Here is a 21550-nt window from a genome sequence, read left to right on the forward strand (position 1 = left end):
TGTAATTCATACATTTTTTTTGTTTTTAACACCTCTCCCCTACCTTTTTATGCCTTATTCCCAGTAAATTCTTTGACAGTTAAGAAAAACAAAAGTAGTGTGGAATAAGGCTTTTTTTGCCTCTTTCCAGGTTACAACCACAGTACATTTGTACTCTAACAAATTTGATCTCTTGCTCAGCTAATTTTTTTTTTTCTCAGATGACTGCAGCAATTCTGTAATCATGTAACAACAGCTCTTTTGTACAGCACTGTCCATGGTTGCTCCTGTTTGTGTACTATGTCTGTATGTGTTAATATCCATGTGTTCATGAAAAGTCTATTCCCTGATGTCTCAGAAAAGGACCATATGTAGGGCACGTTGGAAGGAGAGGACCAGCCAAATTGGTCCTCTTACACTAACTTTAGCCTGAGGAATGGCATTTAGATGTCAAAAAATAAACCACAGAACAAAATAGGAAAAGACCAACCTGCTCTGGCAAGCTGGTGGCAGGAAGGAGGTGGTACAGACGGTGCTGCTGCTCAGCCCTCACCGCCCTGCGCTGCGTGGGCACAGTCATCCGTGTCACTGGTGATTAACAAATCTGCTGCAAGTGAACAAACCAGCAGGCTGTGCATTGGGATGTGGTGGTAACTGTAAGGCTGGTAAAGGGCACACTTTCATTTTATTTTATGCCCATGACTTTTTGAAATAACCTGACAGTTTCTGCTTATTCACCCTCAAGGACCATCTGAAACAGACAAATCCATCTGCTTGGGGTTAAGCACTGTGGAGAGAGGGTGCTCAAGTTCCAGTAAATGTAGCAGAAGTTTTCATATTAAATTATCACCACTCTGCTTTCTGCTGGGCTGTTTCATCCTGCTCAAGTGATGAAGAAAGGGGCCAATTTTGTTGGCATTCGGTTAGTCCTGTACTTTGGTAAGGATGCTTGCCACCAGCCGTGGTGTGGCCATGTTGTCAATCAGTGTGATGGAAATAAATTTGTTTCCTGCTCCTCTCTGTGTGTAAACAGAGGTAGATACAAATTCAGACCTTAATTTTTAATATGACACAGGTAATCTGTTCAAATGAAAAGGAATTTATATCATACAAATGGGTGATAGTTATTTGCCAGCTTGAAGCACATAAGAACCCATCTGTGTTTTATTACTGCTATCCAGAGATCTAAGCAGCCGGTCAGGCCAGCGAGGCCCCAGCAGCTCAACTGTGTGATAGAAGATTTCAAGGTGTAAAGAATACTGTTTGTTTACTAACCTTTTGGTTATTCTAGTCAAGTTGCAACTGCCTGGTGGTGTTGTTAAGACCCTTTTCCATGCTTTTTCAGGCCAATAAATTTTTTCCCAAAGCTTCAGTCGTCCCTGTTCAGTGGCATGTTTATATCTACTTTATCACACTGAGAATCTGACTGTTTTGAAAGGAATACAGCTCTGCACATCAGTGCATGACATCACACTGAGACATTGCTTAATGATCTGAGACCCTGATGGCCATTGCTGCAACTGCTTGTTCCTGGAAATATATGACAGCCCTGGCCTATCTAAGTCTTGCTTACCATTGCATTTTTAGTCTGTGCTGCTGGTGGTGTGTTTTGAAGCAGCACTCAAAAAACAACTGATTGTGAAATGTGCCATCTGCAGATGGAAGGCAATGGGGTGCCAAGTAGAGCTCTGATACAAGAAAGCACAGATGCTTTGCAACCCTAGTAAACTTTGGCCCTAAAAGCCTTTCCTTGAATTTTATTTATTTTAAGAACATTTAACATTGAGAGCACTTTGATAGAAGACCATCACTGGTATCTGATGCTAGGAGGTGCTAATTGTCTTCTGTAAATTCACAGCCACCCTGTTATTAAGTAGGCATAAGGGAAGGCTGTCTGGGCAAGCTGTTGTTACTGTAGAGAGTTGTAATTCCAGTTTTGCTAAAAATTTTAAGCTAGCATAGGTTAAATATTCAATAAACTTTGGATGGATTTCAAGGTAAACTCCTTCCTTCCTGCTAATAGTCCTGAATTCTTTGAGGTGGATCTGCCTTCAGATTTTCAGTGCATTTGAATAAAGGACTCAAACAAAATGTGGCACATTTAATTTAACTTTTGAAGACTTGCCCCATACACCCACAATGGAAATTTAGGCAGCAAGAACACCTGCAGCCTGCATCCTAGTAGTCTATTGATATGGCCCTATCTTTACTTTCAATTCATTCAATAAGTCAAAATTTATTTTGCTTTAGACTGGCTAAGGACACTTCACATGGGATAAGATTTGTTTAGCTCTGCCCCAAGGGATAATGATGTGACTTACATAAAGATTTTTAGATAAAGCAGAACATCTCACGATCTGAAAAGGAATAAAGTTAGGTTTGTGCTGTTGACTCCAAAATTTTATTGGTGACAGTTTTCCCTTGTGATTATGATTTTTACATTTTCCTCGTTCTAGAAGTACTAATTGGGAGTTGAAAGAGATACCAAGTGGGTGTACCAAGTGTTCCCTGAGTGCAGAGTTAGTGCAGTGGGAGACATCAAAACCAGCAAAAAAACACTGATGATAAGAGTAACTGGATGAAGAAAGGCACAAAAAGAAAGAGGTAACAGCATGACAGGCCAGGACAGAGATGTGCAAGCCCTCAGTGGTGAGAAGATTAAGGCAGCTGTAGTTTAACCTACAGAATCAGAACAAGGTTGAAATGAAAATGGAAACCAAAGTTGTCGAATCTAAGATATAGTCTAAGCCCTCAAATAATCTTTCAAGAAATGTATCTTAGAGCCTCCTTAGCTGTCTCCCTTTCCTCTTCTAAATAAAAATATTTATTATTATTATTATTAACCCATTGACTTGATCTCTCTGTTTCTTAGAGACTTTTTGAGCTTGAAGAAATTTGAGGAGATACAGAAATGCCTTTTTCTAATTTTGCTCTTTTTTATTCTGTGAAATAGTTACTTTTTATAATTCACTTCTTTTGCAGTTTTCTAAATCTGAGTCATATCCCTTGCTTTTCAGATAAAATAGAAATATTGTTAAAAGATTTATCTTCTCTGCCATTATCAGACCTTTAATAAGTTTGAATAACTTCTCTTAAATCAGCTTGACTTCTTTTTTCTTTTCAATTTTTTGTAAGGATTTTTTTTACATTAAAATAAGTTCTTAGGTCTGGAGACAAGTTGATTATAAATCCCAGGATCCTCCTTGTCCTTTGTTACTCTTCTCTGCAGTGTAGAAAGTGTCAAGTTCATGCATTTGCTGTTTGGGAAAAGATATATTTTGGCTTCATAGCATGGACACTATGCATTTATTTTCTTGCTATTCCTCTGTAAGGTAATTGTTTTAATGAATAACTATCACTAAATGTGCAGAAGCCCTCAGATCTGTCATAACCCTTCCAGTAGCCCATTTTGGGGCTGGTGCAATGCATCCTGTATAATGCACAAGGTGTAGTGCAGTACTTTTGGGGTTTACTTTCTGTTTGCCATTGGATAAACTGCTTCAGTGTCACTTTTGCACTGTGGTCTCTAAAACCTGAAATAACCTTGATTACACAACCCTGATTATTTACCCCTCTTCTTGACTACTACAAGGTATCTATGGCTGGCATTTTTCTAGTAATTTTTGCACAGAAATTCAATGATTTTTTCAAACATATATTCTTATGCTTGAAATTTTAATTTTTACTATATTTTTGCTTTTTTAAGTGCAATTTATCATGTAGGAATAATTTGTCTGTGTAGAAAGCAGCGGACTACTTGTTTGTTGGATTAACAATACCAGTTTTAAAAATCAACAGACCATTTAAAAGTGTCTTGCCTTATATTGGATTGTGATGAATCCCTTTAAAATGTGTAGTGTATAGCAATGCATGGGAAAAAAACAAGTGGTTGTATAGTAAGGCTGGGCAGAATTTGACAATAAAGAATAAATTTACATAAAATAAAACTGTAAGTGGAGATAAGCTGTTTCACAAAATGAAGTTGAATTAAGGAAATAAAATTAGGAACGCATCTACAATGGAGTGGAAATCTTGAAAATACCAGTGTTTCATTTCCACCTGTTCTAAATTAAGCTTTCTTTTAATTGTACTTTTCAAAATGGTAATTTGCACATAGAAATTGACTTAACCTACAAATAAAGCATTTCCTAAAGCTCCCATTTGGGTTTAAAAAAAAGCATGAAAGAAAATACTTCTCTAAATTCCTTTATTTTCTTTGCTTTTGGTTTCAAATAAATTTTAAAAATAAATCAACCTGAACCACTTCAAAAATTAGCCTTTGCCAGAGCCATACTAATTTTTCTGTCTGGCCAACCAAGCACTGATAAACTCTATTTATTGGCACTGAAAAGAGTGGGAGGTAATGTCTCAAACATCTACAACCTCCAATCCCCTGCACCTACCAGTCCCGAAAGACATGGAAAACAGTTACAAATGGGCTCTGGAATTGTCTCTTTTCATACAAAATAAAACACAGGATATAAATTCACTGTGTTTTATTGTACCCTGTGTCCAAGAAAGGAAATCTATGGAATTGCTTTCCATTGTCTCTTTGCAGATTTCTCTTTTGAAACAAAGTAATAGCTGTCCATTCCTCATCAGCTCTTTTGAAATAAACAATGAAATGCAAGGCTCAAGAAGCCCACAGGAATAGATTAAAATGCTTCTGGTTGATACAGCATATTTGTTTGTCAGGCTTTCTGTGGTTCCCATATTAGCATGTTTGAAAGAGGGGGGTTGTAGGGTCAGGTAGGAGCTGCACAGCTGGAAAAATGTCAACAAGATTGATAAATACCCACTTTCCCCCTTCTCCATGAAATAAGCCATTCCCGTGCATATTTCATTATGGTTTCATGTACACCTGCGCCGTTGAGCGTGGATTACTGGGCATTGTGGAAAAATTGATGGTTTTGAAGGATTGAAGGTTCTGGGTGTGCTGGTTTGTATCAGTAGCTCTGGGACTGAGCCCTCCCCTGCCACCAGTGTCTGTGGGGCCAAGTGAAGTCAGCTCTCATCTGCTGCCCAGATCCATTCCTGCCTATGGTCCTGTCAAATGGATGGCTTTTTACTGGTCCCCAAGCCTTTTAATGCTTTCAGACGGATCAATTTAAAAGACTTGTTAAAAACAAAACTAAGGGATGACAGGCTCTTATTGATTGGGGAAAATAACCAAATTTTATATAGGTAGAGCCTCCAGACATTGTAATTAATTTGATGTGAATAAAGATCGGATAGTACTACAGTTTATTGATCGGTGAAAAGTATCTTTCTTGTTTATTCAGTAGCAGAGATCGTTAGGACTTTTAATTTCCCTTTATGTTAAGTCTGACACTACTATATCTATTCTTCTTCATTCTCTAGGAGTGACATATACGGAAAAGGTGCCAACAATTTATGATGATTTTTAGAAAAATTCTTATTTGTCTTGTCCTCGCAACATGTGAAATTTCTTCATAACACAAACAGCATTAATAATCTTTAAAAACCCTAAAGATCTTTGGACTAAATGCTTGTCAATTGTTTTCATGTCTGTAGTCCTGCACTGCAGCAGCAGTCCCAGTCACAGGTGGCAGTTCCCAAGTATATTGATCCTTTCCATCCTTCCTCTTTAGCAACAGATCGACGCCCAACAATCACGACCGGATACAGCGGCTGCGACAGGAGTTCCAGCAGGCAAAGCAGGACGAGGACGTGGAGGACAGGAGGCGCACGTACAGTTTTGAGCAGCCCTGGGTGAGTGTGCAGGGCCTGCCGGAGCTGGGGAGCTTGGCTGACTCCTGCTGTTCCTGGGTGGGTTGGGAGCAGACCAAAAGGGAGGCAGGGTGCTCTGCCTCCATACTTCTGCCCTTGCTGTGTTCCCCATTTTTGGTTCATTGATGTTTACTTCAGTTCTAAACTTCTTCAGCCATCTGTCATGGGCGCAGACAGCATCATTTGCTCTGTGGTTAGACCCTTGACTCTGGGAGTTACTGCTTGGATTAGTATCAAAGGCAGTATCCATTGATCTAAAATTTTCTAGGACAACCAGAATAAAATCATACTAGCAATAAAAAATGGAAGATGTAACCCTGTAAATGCTATTATCGTTGAAGCAATATCACTGTGCTTAGTTATTTTCATAAAGGCAGAACTATGTCTTTGTAAAAGAGAGACGTACCTGCTTTACAATAGTATCACTCTGACACTTACATTAGCTGAGACAGTTCTGTATTGAGATACATATCCTAATTGATCTTTTAAACCCTATTCAAACGGATCCAGTAATGTGATACAATTATATAAATACATGTGCTTATCTTGATTAACATAATTGAATGAATTAGTGCTGCTTTTTAATCAATTACATATCCTAAATTAGGATCCTTTACATATGAGGCAAAAACTGTAATTTTTGCCTGAAAATTCCATTCTAAAGACAGTGAAAAACTTGTGTTCCCAAAAAAGTGGGAACTGTGTGATGACAACAGTAGAATCTCTCAGTTTCCTCTGAAGCAGGTGAGGGTGGTGAGTTATTGTTGCTCTGCAGTGCCATGTACATGAGGCCAAGGTGGGAATAGCCAGAGATCCACCATGTCTGTGTATGAAGTCACTGAGAACAATATCAGGATATATGCTTCTCTTGTATTAGAAAACATCTAACTTCCTCTGAAATATAATTAATATAATATAATATAATATAATATAATATAATATAATATAATATAATATAATATAATATAAATTAACAGATACTTTCAGTTTGAGGTAGGGAAGATAATGTGCTAGCTCATCACAGGAATACTTTATGTTTGGGGTAGATTGGGGCTGGGTGTAGTTGATGCCTTCTGTTACCCATATCAGCTACTGTTTGGTTTCCAAATGAGAGATTTCAGAAACATTCTTGGGAAAACTGTCTATGAGAAAAGCTTGCATTCTTGATAACTTGGGAACTTAACTACTGAAGGTCATGGGCCAAATTGTTGTATATCTAAATGCCATAGCAACTTCAGGCAGTCAACTTGGCTTTTATTATACTTTCTTGTAACAAACGAGAAGGGAATTATTTGGATGACAGACTGATTACCTTAGGAATGGAATAATTTCCTAAATTCTGGGTCAGAACATTGACCTTTCTATTTTCTCTTATTCAAACAAATGGTATCTCTGTGTTTACTCCCCTTCTACAGATCATGCAAATGAGCTCAAAGTGACTAATTCAGCTTAATGTATTAATATTAGTTCTGAAGCTTATTGTTGCTTTTGTAGGATCTGCTCTGCTGTTAAATACATAGGTGATCAAATGTTTTATTTCAGATAAGTACTTCAAAAAAAAGTTGCCCAGAGTCTATTTGACTTCTAATTTTATTTTTCCATCGTGTACTCCAGTCTTTCAAGATCACAATGCTTGGAAAGGATTAAGCAATGATCTCATCCATTTCAGCACTTCACAGTCATTTCAGTTTTAAAGAGCTATAACCCACTTTTTCAAGGAGTCTGTTGTACTGCTTTAACATGTTAGCCTAAAATGATGGGCTTTCTAGAGACAACCTCTCAAAACAGATCCAGATGTGTTATTAAATACCAGTGACACCAAAAAAATGCAGAATTGGTTTATAATACACATGTAGGAAAATACTTAGATACATTCATCAGTGTCTTTTCAGTCTTCTCCATATGTGAGCTGTTGGTTCCAAATCACAGCAGTGCAAAGTGCAACTGTACGTGGGACATTGTTGAAAAGGGTGTTTTCACCTGAGGGAGGTGGGTTGTGCAGCCTACACAAAGGCTTTGCACACAGAGAAGCCTCTGAGCCTCAAGACAGCAGCCAACTCTGACCTGGTTTGGATAGAAAGAGAGGAAAAACCCATCCTTGGAGCAGTGTGTGCTATGAGGTGATAAGTAGTTTGCATTTCTCATTACCAAGCTGATGGGATGGTTGAGGATAGGGAATGAAGTGCTGATGTGATGGGGGACTGTTGGTTACTTTAAAGAAGTATAAATGAACATGGAGTTTGCCCTGGAAGTAATGGATGTTGATGGAAATCTGGCAGCTCTGAGGATATTCAGAGGAACTCAATGCCTCAGAAACCCACTAATATATTATGAAAATGGCCCTGTAAACCTCACCAACTCCAATTCCTCCCAGATTATTAATGGCTTGTGACACAGGAGTCCAGTTACCTGTGACAGATCCCTTCAGTCTCCTCCCTGGGCGGGAGGCAGAGCTCATTCCATGGAGCACATCACGCTGGCTCTGAGTGGTGCCTGGCCCATCCCTTCCTGCTGAGCCCCATCGGGTGAAGGTCATTTCTCTGTACTTGAGCAATGCAGCAGTGCTGGACTTTTTGCCCCACTGTGTTTGTCCTGCCAGTAAACAAAGTACTTGACTGCCTGCGAGTGTTCAACAGCATCAGGCAGACACAAAAAGTGATAGTGCTGGAATGAGATGCCACTGTCTATTAAGCAGAATAACATTTCTGCTCAAGGCCATTTGAATGACACACTTAAGGGTTTAAATAACTGCCTAAATGTTGCAACATCGAGCCATCTCTAAAATTCACTGGTTCTATAAGATGAGTCAAGGCTTTATGGAAGGGGTTTTTGCATTTGTTTATTTTAGGATGACTTTCTCAGGCATTGTAGCTTTCCTTTTTTTTCTATTATGTGGTGCTTTTTATGTGTTTGTATTTAAAAAAGTGAGGTACAAGAGGCTTTCAAGGGCAATACTATAGTCCTGATGCTGCATGGAAAAAAAAATATAAAAATAACATAAAATTTAATTAATCCATTTTAATCCTGCTGGTGTTAATTCCAGTCAAAGTGCAAAAATGTGTATCTGGACATGCAGAATTGAATGGCATTATAGTGTGTCTGCTAATATTTAAGGCCCTTGATGTTGCTATGGCACTTTTATACCAATTAGGATTTTTTTGGGGCTGATTTTTCTGTTTTGTACCAAAGCTGAGCCTCTGTTTTCTGTGCTTTTCTGGATTGTTTTAGGTCTGTTGAGGCTTACCTTGTACCAGTTCCAGATTTTGGGGGACTTGGTTGTAATTTGTTCCACATCTTGTATTTTTGCCTAGTCACATCTTGATTAACAGACACACCCACCCCTTCAATAACAAAACCACAGCTCTGTAGCCCTAAATGCCATGGGAGTGAACAATCCAATTTTTAAAAATAGCATTTAAAATCCATAGAAAACACTACAGCTGCTTGCCAGTCCTGCTTGTGGAAGCACACCAGTGATCCGAAAAAGCCCACAAAGATGCTTGAGGGACAAAAGTTGGTGCTTTATTTCATCATATTCAATACAATAATTGGTGCTGAAAATGGGAAGTGACAAATTCCATTCACAAATACATTCATCTCCAGTCATCCTGGATCTATTTGAATGACAGGAAAAAACTGGTGTTGAGAGAGCAGCTGAGCAAATTGTACTTTAAGTATTTAGGAGTCAAATAAAAATATACTTTATTTTCTAAAGATAACAGCTAACTGGGTCATAATATATACACTACGTGACTTGTCTGAGTATAGCTTTAATAATTTTTGAAAAGTAAATAATGGCATGATCTTCATAGAGGAAAGACTCTAGGAGTCCTAACAACATACTTATACATGGCCTAATAACTAAAGGCTCAGAAGGTCTGGGGTTTTTTTCTGCTTGGGTGTTTTCTGCTGTTTGTTGGTGTGCAGGTCTTGTCTCTATAGAAAATATTTTTTTTTTTTCTGTTTAAGATACTTATTTCTTATCCCTGTACTCAAGTCCTTGACCTTCTCAAGGCCATACTAAATTTTAAATAATCTAAAATTCTTAGGAAAAAATTGTATTGCTTTAACTTTGACCATAGCATATTAATATTACCTGAAATAACTGAATACAGACTTTACTCAATACAAACATTGTAAAGTTTATATCAGTCTGTAAATGATGTAGAATTACTCAACACAATAATGAGAAAGAGAAGTGTTGCAATAATTCTTTCTATTATTAATCCATTTCAAGCATCTATTTTAGGATATTTTATGCAAGATCTTAGGCAAGATTTAACACAGAGTATTGCAGGAGATAAAAGCCTTAGATGGTAAATTGCAATTTCTACAATCCCACAATCTGTTTCAGAGGAAACCAAAGTTATTATTATAATAACTTTTAGGAAAGTGTCTCCACAGGTCATTTCTCTTTACCTATGTAGTTAGTATCCATTTTATATATCAAATCTGCAAAGGATTTCATAAAACACCAGCATTTTTTGCTAAGGTTTAGGCTCTAACTTTAACTTTTTTATTTTTAACTTTTTTGTACCTACTAGCTCTAATCTACTGATATATTTGACATTTTAAAAATGAAGATATAAGATTTTAAAATGAAATTAAGTCATTTTAGTTAGTAAAAAACCATATTTATAGCTCACAGTGAGCATAAATACCTCAAGCAGAATTTCAGGGCTTAGTGGTTTGTTTCTTCCGTACTGAAGATTTTCCTTCTGCTGCTCCTAACACAGAACAGAAATCATTGTTCCATTTTGCTCAGCTTTCTACATATACACCATAGAAAGGCACAGAAAGGGATGGGATTTTCTTATTACATGTTGCTTGAGTTAATACATGCACCTGCTGGCAATTTTTAAAAGACATGCTGCTGTATGTTCTGTTCGCCATAGCAACATAAACACAAAGATGGAAGTAAAAATAGTTTTCAAGGACATCTCCCAGAGACACTGAATGTTTTTTATCATTCTGAATTTTGATATACACAGTTACTGGATTGTCTGTCATCTGTGCCAAGCACATTTACACATAAAGCAGGCAAGGTCATTTAATCTTATCTATTTCTAATTAGTTCTGCACTATGAGAACCACAGACTTTTGGAGGGACTTGTGCCTGCCAAGTTCCCAGGTGAACTTGAAACTTCTTGGTTAAACACAGAGCCTAATCTGAGTAAAATAAAAAAAAAAACAACCCACATTTATTTTAATAAAATAGTGGTCTTTTTTAATAACTGGGAAAATACTAAGGGACTTGCTCCTTTAGTAATCTCCTTGTTAACTATTTCTTTATCACCCAAAGAGTTCTTTGAGTCTGAGTAAGCACTTCTCCCAGCTTGTTCCTGTGGCTCTAGGCTGTCAGGTAGGTATGTTACTGTCATTGGTAGATCTTCTGTCATCTGAACTGGTTGGGTCTCCCTGAAAATCCAGTACCCTGATGGCACCCATGATCTCCTCTCTGTAATTGGGTGACAGCTTTGATTTGTGCCATTCCTGAGGGATCCCTGCTGCCACCATGCAGAACTACCCTGTGTGGGTAGAAATGCCAGTGTGCAGGGCCAGAAGCTGTGTGGGCAGCCCCTGGGATAGGTAGGAAAAGAGAGGAGGGACCTTTGTCCCTGAAATATCTTGCCCTAGACTGCTGATAATGGTCACTGCAACTTGAGCCACAAGGGTTGCATCTTCTGTTACAGAGCTACTCTCTGTAACAGAACATGTAACAAAAAATGTTTTTTGCATAAAGTGAGAAGGTAGAAACTTTTAACTTTGCAGCTCTGGTTTTAAATTAATGCATCTTTGGGAAGAGAGCTGTGTAATTTCATCTATCTTAAAGCACATTGTTTAACAATGCTGAATGCACTATCATTGCCACTTAAATGTATTGTGGAAGACATGAACATACATTTATTTGTATAACTCAGCCTTGGTTGTTATTATGGCCTTGACCACGTCCTAATTTAAAAGGTCAGTGCTTGTCATACATCTCATTGCAAGCAAGGCCAGAGTTCTTATCAATCTCTTCTGTGAGGACCGAGTTCTTGCCAGCTCTGTTGGATGGTTTCAGGTTGTTATAATTGTACTTAGCCTTGTGTTGATATCAGTATTATAATTCCTGTGTTACGTGTGTTCCTTATACACATTTTTTTTGCTCTATTGAAAGATCTGAAAATAGCAACATTTTTTTTCTTAATTTTCTCCATTTTATGGTAACATAAATGGACTGGGTATTTATATAGATGTGTGTTTAGGAATGGATTTTATTAAAATATATGTGTATAAAAGCATACTATGAGAAATGAGACAAAATTACCAATTAGTTTTTGAAGACGAAAGTTACTTATTATATATTTTTTTTTTTTTGTTTAGTTACTTTAATCAACAGGACAGTGAAAAGTTGTATCACTATATGGAGATTTGCATTTTGCTGGGCAAGTTAAGGATCCAGAATGGATTATATTAAGTCTTTATATTATGATGAACATATATCAAGGGCATTCACAATGGTATCACTGAAGTTTTGAATGAAAAGTTTTGAAATAAAGGCCTTTTCATTAATAAGATGGTTGAATGTACCTATCTCTGTGTATATATGTTATCATATGGAATATATGATACAAAGGAAGGATTTTTGTGTCTCATTGACATATTTTTTGGATACTTGAAATGAGATAATAGATTCAATTACATGAACAGCTTATTGTAGATGTGGACAACATTCAGACTAAATATATGTTCTTTCCAGATTAACTAAGTATTCCAAATCCTCTTTGTTTAACAGGGCTTACAGATACTCATACCTTCAGCAAATCAGATAATGGATTTGAGATGTTTGCCTTTAGACCCATCAAATTTTAAATGTCATCCATTAGATGAAATTCTTTGTGAACTGCAGAGAATCCGGACCTGACTCCTCAGATCCTGTTATTCTGGGCTTGCACTACAGCAGGCAGACAGGAGTCACAGCTCCTGCCTCTATTGAACCATTGGTTCCTCTGTGCATTAGAAAGAAACATCTCTGAAGTTACATTTTGATCTTAGTCCATTCATACTCCATTATGACTTTCAGAGCCTCTGGCACTTTACTGCAGGCTTTTGTGGTAACTTCATCTCTCCACACGTATGTGTGCTTTCTAGGTGATGCATTTTATTGTCCTGTATAAACCTAAACTGAGCAGCAGCTCAATCCTATCTCCACCTTTTGGGTGATTTAACCATTCTCTGCACTGTCAAATCTTTAATCCATTATATTTACTGCCAACTGAAAAAAGTGAAACTGTTTTCAAATAAAGAGAAGCAATTCTGATTTCATGTCTTATCTGAGTTAAATATTTTATCACATATGACATAATGTAGCTGCAAGCTTTCCAATGTTGTTGAAGTGATACCCATGAAATTAGGAGATTGGCTGTAAAATCTTAGTTTAAATGTTTTTATTCTTTATGGGGAAGTTGATATGGGAACTTTCGAGTTTCCCTCTGGTTTGCTGTAAGCTGCTTATAGCCACACAGGAGAGAATTCACAAATAAACCCTATGATTTTCAGGTAATCATTCCCTTCCATAAGCTGAGCCCTTCAATAAAATACCAAATGTCAGAAGACTCTCAATAAAGTCAAGAAAGTTAGAAATGTTGACATATGCAATAACTGAAACGCTGCTCTGTATGTGTAGCCCTTATTTAATATAGTCGGAAATCTCTGTGGGGGTTGTTGGTTTGGACATACATATGTACAGCTTATTCATCTCTAAGAAAATTTCCCACAAGGCTGACACATGATTCTGTTTTCTCAATTTGTTGCTTCATCTCACCATTCCTAAAGTATTTTTCATTAGAAATGCTGTTTTACTGAGGTTTTTACAGAGTAAAAAGTAACCAAAAAAAAGTAGACAGTACTGTTACATTCAGGATTCTCTTAAATGAGTTCACTGTTATTCCTAGCCTGTGCTTTCACATTCTGATTCTTTCAGCCAGTAATCTTCTTTTAATGGGAAAATTATATCTGTTAAATTCTGATCTGAAACTGATGCTCTGTCTGAAGTGCATTCTCATTGATAACAAAGTCTCTAAAAGTTGTACATCTGTTTAAAACTTGTTGTTTCTGGCTACCTGCAGGTATGTGACTATAGTAAGACACTTATGTTACAAATAGTTTCTAAAACTTGTCTTCTATGTGCAAAGCTTTTGGAAGACCTTTTCTCTTGCATATATTTGTGAGCCATTAAGGTCTCTTTCTGCTGCAGAAATTATAATGGAAAAAAAACAAAACAAAAAAAAAAAAAAAAAAAAAAACCAAGAGATGTTTGATTTGAGGGAAAGCAGAGATAAAAAGGCAAAACATGCTTTTAAAAGTAAGTCTGAGAAAAGCTGTTTCAGTCCCAGGCTCAGAGAAGTCGTTATGCTCCCTACCCTTCTCATATTTAAACTTACATATTTTGAATAGTACTGGTAATTTTTAGGAGAAAAAAAAAATAATACTCTGTTTCTTTGTAGGCAAAACCATATTAGTAAAACAAGAAAAGCCCATAGCATTATTTGATTTTTGTGACACTCTTATTTTGCAAAATGAAATCACAAAATCTGAAGAAAGTGATAGGTATCTCTACCAAAGTAAACTTTTCTATGTTCCAAAGTTTGAATCCAGCCATTCTGTCAGATCTTGACCTGTAATACTCTCTATGTCAGAAAGACAATCCATTTTCACTTGCTCTTAGTATTGGCTTCAATGTTTCAAATTGTCTCCTCATTAAGACCCTACTCAGAGATACAGGTATCCTCATTGTCCACAAGAGACTTTCTGAATTTATATACTTGATCATATTGAACCAGAAAATATTTTCCCAGTCTCTGGGCCAATTGCAAAATAGGGTGGTTCCACTAAGGCAGAGCATCACTTGAGTGTATTGGTGAGGTTGAAAGGAGCTGCTGCGCTCCTTCCCCTCTCAAATCCTTAGTGGGGTACCAACTTAGCTGGCATGGCTAGGCCAACGTAGAGTCTGAAGATCTGTTCCATTGATTTAATTTAAATTACAGCATTGCCATAAAAGCATAACCCATTCTGGATGATTGTTTGCTCATGCATCTCAGAAATAGTAGGTCAGAAACAGAATTTATAGCACAGACCACTGTTACAGGTCAGAATTTAACCTAATTATTGTGCAAGAGCTGCTTGAACTGCATGTTAAAACAAGTATCGCTGTATTTGTACAATAGCAATTTAAAGGATAGCTCTTTTAACTCTTTTGTGGGTGTTCTGCTTTGTTTAAGACACTTTCATTTTTGTTTTGTAGCCAAACACCAAGACGTACTCGCAGAGCGGCAGGCACTCCGTGTCCGTGGAGGTCCAAATGCAGCGGCAGCGGCAGGAGGAACGAGAGAGTTTCCAGCAAGCCCAGCGCCAGTACAGCTCCTTGCCCAGGTATGGGAACTTCTGCAGCTGCTCCTGCCAGGAGCCTGCAGCTGATTTCATTTGTGGTGGAAAATGTCATACTTCGTGCAGACACTTTTGTTCAGTATTGATATCAGGTGGAATGTATTCACTGTGGAAAAGGCATAGAATTTCTTAAGTGAGAGCATGTGGTAGCTGAGAATTGCTTCAGAGAATTTCTTCAGAGCTGATTTCAGGGGAATTTGATGACATTCAGCACCCAAAAGAATTGAAATATCTAAACAAACCTATTCTTTGTGGGACACCATCCAGTTTAATTTTCTGCAATTACAAAAGTCTCCTGAGCATGACATGAGGTATCCCATTTTGGTATGTCAGATGATTATTTTTCTGTTGCCTAATTCCTTACTGGGCAGAAATTCTATCTTTGAGATGTTACTGTGGAAAGAAATTAAAAGGGAAAACAATTTCAAGACCTCCAGCAAAAAGACATGGAACTCAGAAAATTATCCAAGAAATCAGAGGTCGTCAAGTTTGCATATATAAATTTTTAATAGAAATAGAATGCTGAAAATTAATATTTTTTTGTGTAAAAAAAAACTTTTTTTTTTTTAAAGTAGGTGTTTTAAAGGGCTATTTTTTTGGCAAAATGGATTTTACTTGATATTTAGTTTTAAGAATTAAAAGAAGTTTAGCCAGTCTGTATACAAATTAACTCTCATCGTTAAGCATTATGCAAATACACTTTGCATTTTGAAATATCAGCAATGGTTGAATGGAGAATAATTTACACCAGAGCTTGGTGTCAAATTGCTTTCCAATGAGGTTGTATTATTTTTCATGACTTGTGTGGAAATGGTGTGGAAGAAAAATTTGTTGTGACAAGATATGTTTTACCAGGTATATTATACCTTTTTTTGGAAACAAATATAAGCCTTATAGCAAAGTTGTCTAGCCGTGAGCTCTTATCTTAGCAGCATCTTTGAAAATAAAACAGTTTCAGGTTTTCAAATGGTTTAACACCTTTCATCTATTAAATTTGGAAGGTGGGAAAGGGAAATGTAAAGTTACTGTGTTTTCTGAGATTGTTAGTTTCTCATCTTGAAAATCTTTGCATCCTTCTTCTTTTGTATCCTTCTTCTTCTTCTCTGTCTTCCTTTGGAAGTGACCACCCCTATTAATGCCCTATTGTTTCTCCTGAGAAATTCTCTTTCAGTTATGCTAGCCTCAGTCAATCATGTTCATTTATAGTTTTAAAACTGTGATTCTTGAAGCTTGCTTCCCCTGTTCACAATTGCTGGTAGCATTTAAAAGTTGGAATCAGTTGCAGTGCTGTTCAGTGGCAGAAATTAAAAACTCTTAAGGTGAAAATTAATCTACAAGAAAATTAATCAACAAGAAATATGAAAAATAGATCATAGAACAACTCATAGAAATGCTTGTTTTGAAAAGAGTTACTGAGAACTTTACTCAAGGTGGTTTTCAACATGAGAAATGGCTAGCAATCTAGCAATGCATGTTACTGTGTAATTAATGATAATTTAATGGATTAGTTTGAGCTCTCTGGGTGTTTCAGCTGTGTTGAGAGCAGCCAGAACTGCAGGGCTAATGTTCAGCACTGTAAATACCAAAATATACTCCTATAACAACCTGGGGCATCCAGTTCTCCAGCTTTGTTCCTAACACTGTGACTGATTTTTAAAGAAATCTTACTGTTAGTCTGAAACCTGGGTCCCAAGCCTGATGTTGCAACCGTGACTTCATAATGACTGAAGTTTGTTCACTGGCTTCATTCTTGAGCTTTGTTGCCTTTCATCCTATGAATTCTCTGAGCACCTCCTATTTTTTCCCCTTTGCACATTCAAATCTGTAGTACTGAAGGCAAATAAACTCTTGAGTCATTTTTTAAGGAACTTCCCAGACAGGGAAAGTGTGCCAACTAATTTTGAACAAGTACCAGAAAACAGTCAGTAAATTAAATTGGTTCAACTAGTCATCCTCTGTCCCATGTGAAACTGTAAGAGCAAGGTTTGACTCCATGTTAATTTTCTATTACTTAAAATTTATCTTGCTCTAGATCAGGAACCTGACAGTTTCGTAGCCTACAGAGGTTTGTTCAATTCGCTCTTGTTCCAGGGAGTGCTAAGACATGACTCAGAAGTATTGTTGCTTTGGCAAAGTTGGATATGAGATTACCAATAACAACTACAAAAATTTTGTAAGAATTTACATTATGCTGTAACTTTTTTCTGCAATAATTCACATTTATCTTGCATAATATTTTTCATCCAGAGGCCTCAGAATCAGTTATGATACAAGGTAGATATAGTAATTTTCAAATTATATATGTGAAAGGAAGATTGAGAAAATGTTAGGTGACTTTTTACTTTTAGTAAGGGTAGAAAAATTTTCCAGTTCTTCTGTCTCTCTGCTGCATATTCATTGGATGAGGCCACACTGTCATCATATGTGATGACATGAAAAATCAAGCCAAATATAAACAACTAAATTATTTTCTTATTGATTTATGTCACAATATATTTTATTTTATTGCTTGATCCTCATACTCTAATTTTAATCTCAAAGTGGGTATCTCTTTTGCTGCAGCACAGAATTGTTTTACTTTATCACCACCAATCTTATTTTAAATTCATACAAGCATCTAGCAGTTTGATAGTAAATTAAAGTTATTTCAAAACCATAATCTGTCTTCAAAATAATGTGGTGATTTAGTGTGAAGAGATAAGAATTTGTAATTCCTATGTGTATTTGGCCTATTTATCTACTCCCTGGAGCCAAAAAATGAGCAAAAAATGTTATCTTTGCCTCTTCTTTTATGAAGGCTATAGCAGACTGGGAGACATTCCTTATGGCACTAAATTCCTTAGTTCTGGACATGGAAGGAAGAAACTGGAACTACCTCTCAGTAATGAGCTTTATCTTCTGACTTGTGCAGTGTTAGGGCAAGTGTTTTAAGTGTCTGCCTGTTGCATATTTAATCAAGTGTCAGTCTAGATTCAAATATTTCATGAGTGAATTTACAATTGCTGGCTGTTACCTGCATTCATAGGAAGCACAGAAACACCTGTGGCCTTTCCTAGTTTGCAACTGAATTGTAACATGTTTTTCATGAGACCATGAGGTAATCGTAGCTGGATGGGTTTTTATGGTATATTCCTCCTGCAGAGGCCTGGAAACATAGTTCTGCTACCTAAGAAATATTCTCCTAACAAAAGAGACATGATTGTGGGGCACAAGAGAGCTGTGAATCTAGAAAGTGACTTCTAGAGAATGCCATCTCTGGGCAAAAGCTGATGGCATGGCAGAAGCTGCTTTCTTCCCAGTGATCGTTGTAAATAACAGTCGAAGATTAACCAGAACATTTGTCTTAAAAACCTTTTTTGTTTTTCTTTTCAGGCAAAGCAGGAAAAATGCCAGTTCTGTATCTCAAGACTCCTGGGAGCAGAGTTATTCCCCTGGAGAAGGGTTCCAGACTGCAAAGGAAAATCCCAGATATTCCAGCTACCAGGGATCCAGGAATGGCTATATGGGGGGACATGGCTTTAATGCCAGGGTGATGCTAGAAACACAAGAACTGCTTCGTCAAGAGCAGAGGCGGAAAGAACAACAACTGAAAAAAAAAACTTCTTCTGAAGGGCCTAGCAACTATGACTCATATAAGAAAATTCAGGACCCTAATTATGCCCCTCCTAAAGGTCCTTTCAGACAAGATGTACCGCCTTCCCCATCTCAGGTAGCGAGGCTGAACAGATTGCAAACACCGGAAAAGGGAAGACCGTTTTATTCTTGAGGTGAAGAAAAGGAGGATCAACTTACCATGCAATAAGGAACATTTTCATATAAAGACTTATATTTTGAAAACTTTTTACGCTGATGGTACTAAGGAATATATCAGTTTTCTATTTCAGTGCCTTTGAAAATCTGGGCAAAGCGTTGGTGGGCCTTACGTGTTTGCCGCTCTGTCGCGAGTGCTGAATCCGCGGAAGGGCGTTCCACCATTTGACAATCACAGCGGAAGCGAGCGGCGCCGCCCCTGCCTCCCCAGTCCCGCAGCCCAGGCCCGTAGCTGTCAATGGCTTTTTGCTAGGATTTGTTGTAATGCGTTTCACTTTGCAGTGACTTATTACACCAACACGCAGCTTTGTGGCATAAAATTAATGAATTTGAGGTTGAAGGAAGCATTGACATGTCCTTTATTATTTCTCTCGGGTCAGAAGGAGGTGTACATATCACTCTTGAGTGGATAAGGCTGAGCTCTACTATGAATTGCAATTGGAGTTCCGATGGTGGAGTCATTACCAGTCTTTGTTGATCAATATTTAAGTGTCTATATGCTGAAAAACTATCCTTCTTCTATTATGCACATATGCACTCTTTTTTTTCTCTCTCTCCCCACTCTGAGCTTATTAAAAAAGCCTTTATCCTGACTCATGAGGAAAACAATATTAAGCTTTCAGTTATCCTGAGAATCCTGTTCCAATTGCCTTATAATCTTAATGCACAGTCCATTACAAATGAAATAACTGGAGAGAGATTATTTATACAGACACAGGGAAACCTTTGATAAGTATATTTTACTATTTTATTAAAGATGGGAAATTGTGAACACACATGCAATTGAGTTCTGCTTTGCTTTGCTTCTAAATTGATTTGGTCATATGACACTTGTATCTAGGAAGAGAACTAGGGAGGGTGTCATGTCAGCTCATCTGATATACAGTAGTCTTTGGATAAATTCTGGAGATAGCTCCAAGCAAGAGCAGAGGAAATCAAAGTTTTTCTTTGGATCAAATAGCTGTACAGAGAACAATTCCCTCTTTTTAGACATTGTGAAGCTTTGTGGACAATTTCCTTTGTGCTTCCATGCACCATATTTTTGCATCATGATGCTACATTAAAAAGAAACTTTTAAGTACATGAATGAGAGATAAGTGGAGACAAACTGTTACGCATCATCCTGAAAACATGTCAGTATCCAAAAATTACTAAAGCAAAATGGTTGCTCTAGCAGAGAGTAATATTTGAATGTGCATATGGGATATGATTTCTTTTGCAGCAGCTGTTTTTCTGTTTGTTGGTCTGAACTTCATGTATTGTAAAAAATATAGCTGGGTTGCTGAAGTGCCTGCAAATCCTGATGTGAAAAGGCTTGAGAATGGATCTCAGCATATTGTGTAAAGAAAAGAGAGAAAGCAAGAAAAAAAATCATGTATTGCGTGATTTTTTTTTAAAAAAAAAGCCTATTTTTTTTTACTGGCACATTTTATTTTTGCGCCAACTCATTTCTAGAATGTATGTGAAATATCAGCACACATATCTGTGTCTTTTATGCCTGTTTGTTAACAGTTTTTGTTGTTAATAATGTACTCCATGTTTAAAAGTTCTTATTAGTGTAAGCACAGTGACATTGGATGACAATAGCTTTTTTACACAGAATTTACAAAACTGTGTAAAATGGCTTTCCTTGTACATATGAAATTTAGAATAAAAGGCTGTTTCCATCCTTGTCTTTGTATTGCCTGTAGACCCCTGCTGCAGAAAACTGCTGCAGACATTGAGTTTAAAAAATTCCTAGCAGATGTTGTTTTATACAAATTCTAATGGTTTGTGTCATCCTGTGAAGAGAAGAGAAGAGAAGAGAAGAGAAGAGAAGAGAAGAGAAGAGAAGAGAAGAGAAGAGAAGAGAAGAGAAGAGAAGAGAAGAGAGAAAAAAAAAGAAGAAAAGGAAAGGAATGAAAAGAAAAAGAAAAAAGAAAAGGAAAGAAAAGGAAAGAAAAGGAAAGAAAAGGAAAGAAAAGGAAAGAAAAGGAAAGAAAAGGAAAGAAAAGGAAAGAAAGAAAAGAAAAGAAAAGAAAAGAAAAGAAAAGAAAAGAAAAGAAAAGAAAAGAAAAGAAAAGAAAAGAAAAGAAAAAAGAAAAGAAAAGAAAAGAAAAGAAAAGAAAAGAAAAGAAAAGAAAAGAAAAGAAAAGAAAAGAAAAGAAAAGAAAAGAAAAGAAAAGAAAAGAAAAGAAGAAAAGAAAAGAAAAGAAAAGAAAAGAAAAGAAAAGAAAAGAAAAGAAAGAAAAGAAAAGAAAAAAGAGTTTATAGCCCAGCTGAATGAACACCTGAGGACTGACCTCAGAGGCAAAACCCACATGGTTTTAATGTGTTGTGTTATTTTAGGCCATACTTATGACATTTAAGAGGCACATTTTTAAGACTAGCCTCTGCAGCAAATATCTTCTATGCTGTATCATGGAGTCCTCTGCCCAAGGAGAGCACTGTCAGAAGGACACCCACTGCAATCTGACCAAATCCAGGCATGTGTTAGGAACCCCTCTGCACTTTGTGTGTTTTGGGGTCTGATGGGAGCCCTTCACAGGAATGTTGGCATGGTGAAAAATGGAAGAAGGCAGATTATGAATAAAGCAATATT

General features: G+C 37.0%; 1 protein-coding gene across 22 annotated transcripts in view; it reads left to right on the forward strand.

Moving 5' to 3' along the window:
• PARD3 (par-3 family cell polarity regulator) overlaps positions 1-20636 on the forward strand; it is a 441179-nt gene extending 420543 nt beyond the window's left edge. For all 22 annotated transcript variants that reach the window (XM_021542937.3, XM_085564036.1, XM_085564095.1 and 19 more), the window contains 3 exons: positions 5592-5712; positions 15017-15144; positions 18532-20636. In XM_021542937.3, the coding sequence (XP_021398612.2) occupies positions 5592-5712; positions 15017-15144; positions 18532-18925 (643 nt within the window). In that variant the 3' untranslated portion in view covers positions 18926-20636. The remainder of the gene's footprint in view (positions 1-5591; positions 5713-15016; positions 15145-18531) is intronic.
• The last annotated feature ends 914 nt before the right edge of the window (positions 20637-21550 follow it).

Source organism: Lonchura striata, chromosome 2, assembly GCF_050655825.1.
Source record: "Lonchura striata isolate lonStrDom1 chromosome 2, ASM5065582v1, whole genome shotgun sequence".
Lineage (NCBI taxonomy): Eukaryota > Metazoa > Chordata > Aves > Passeriformes > Estrildidae > Lonchura > Lonchura striata.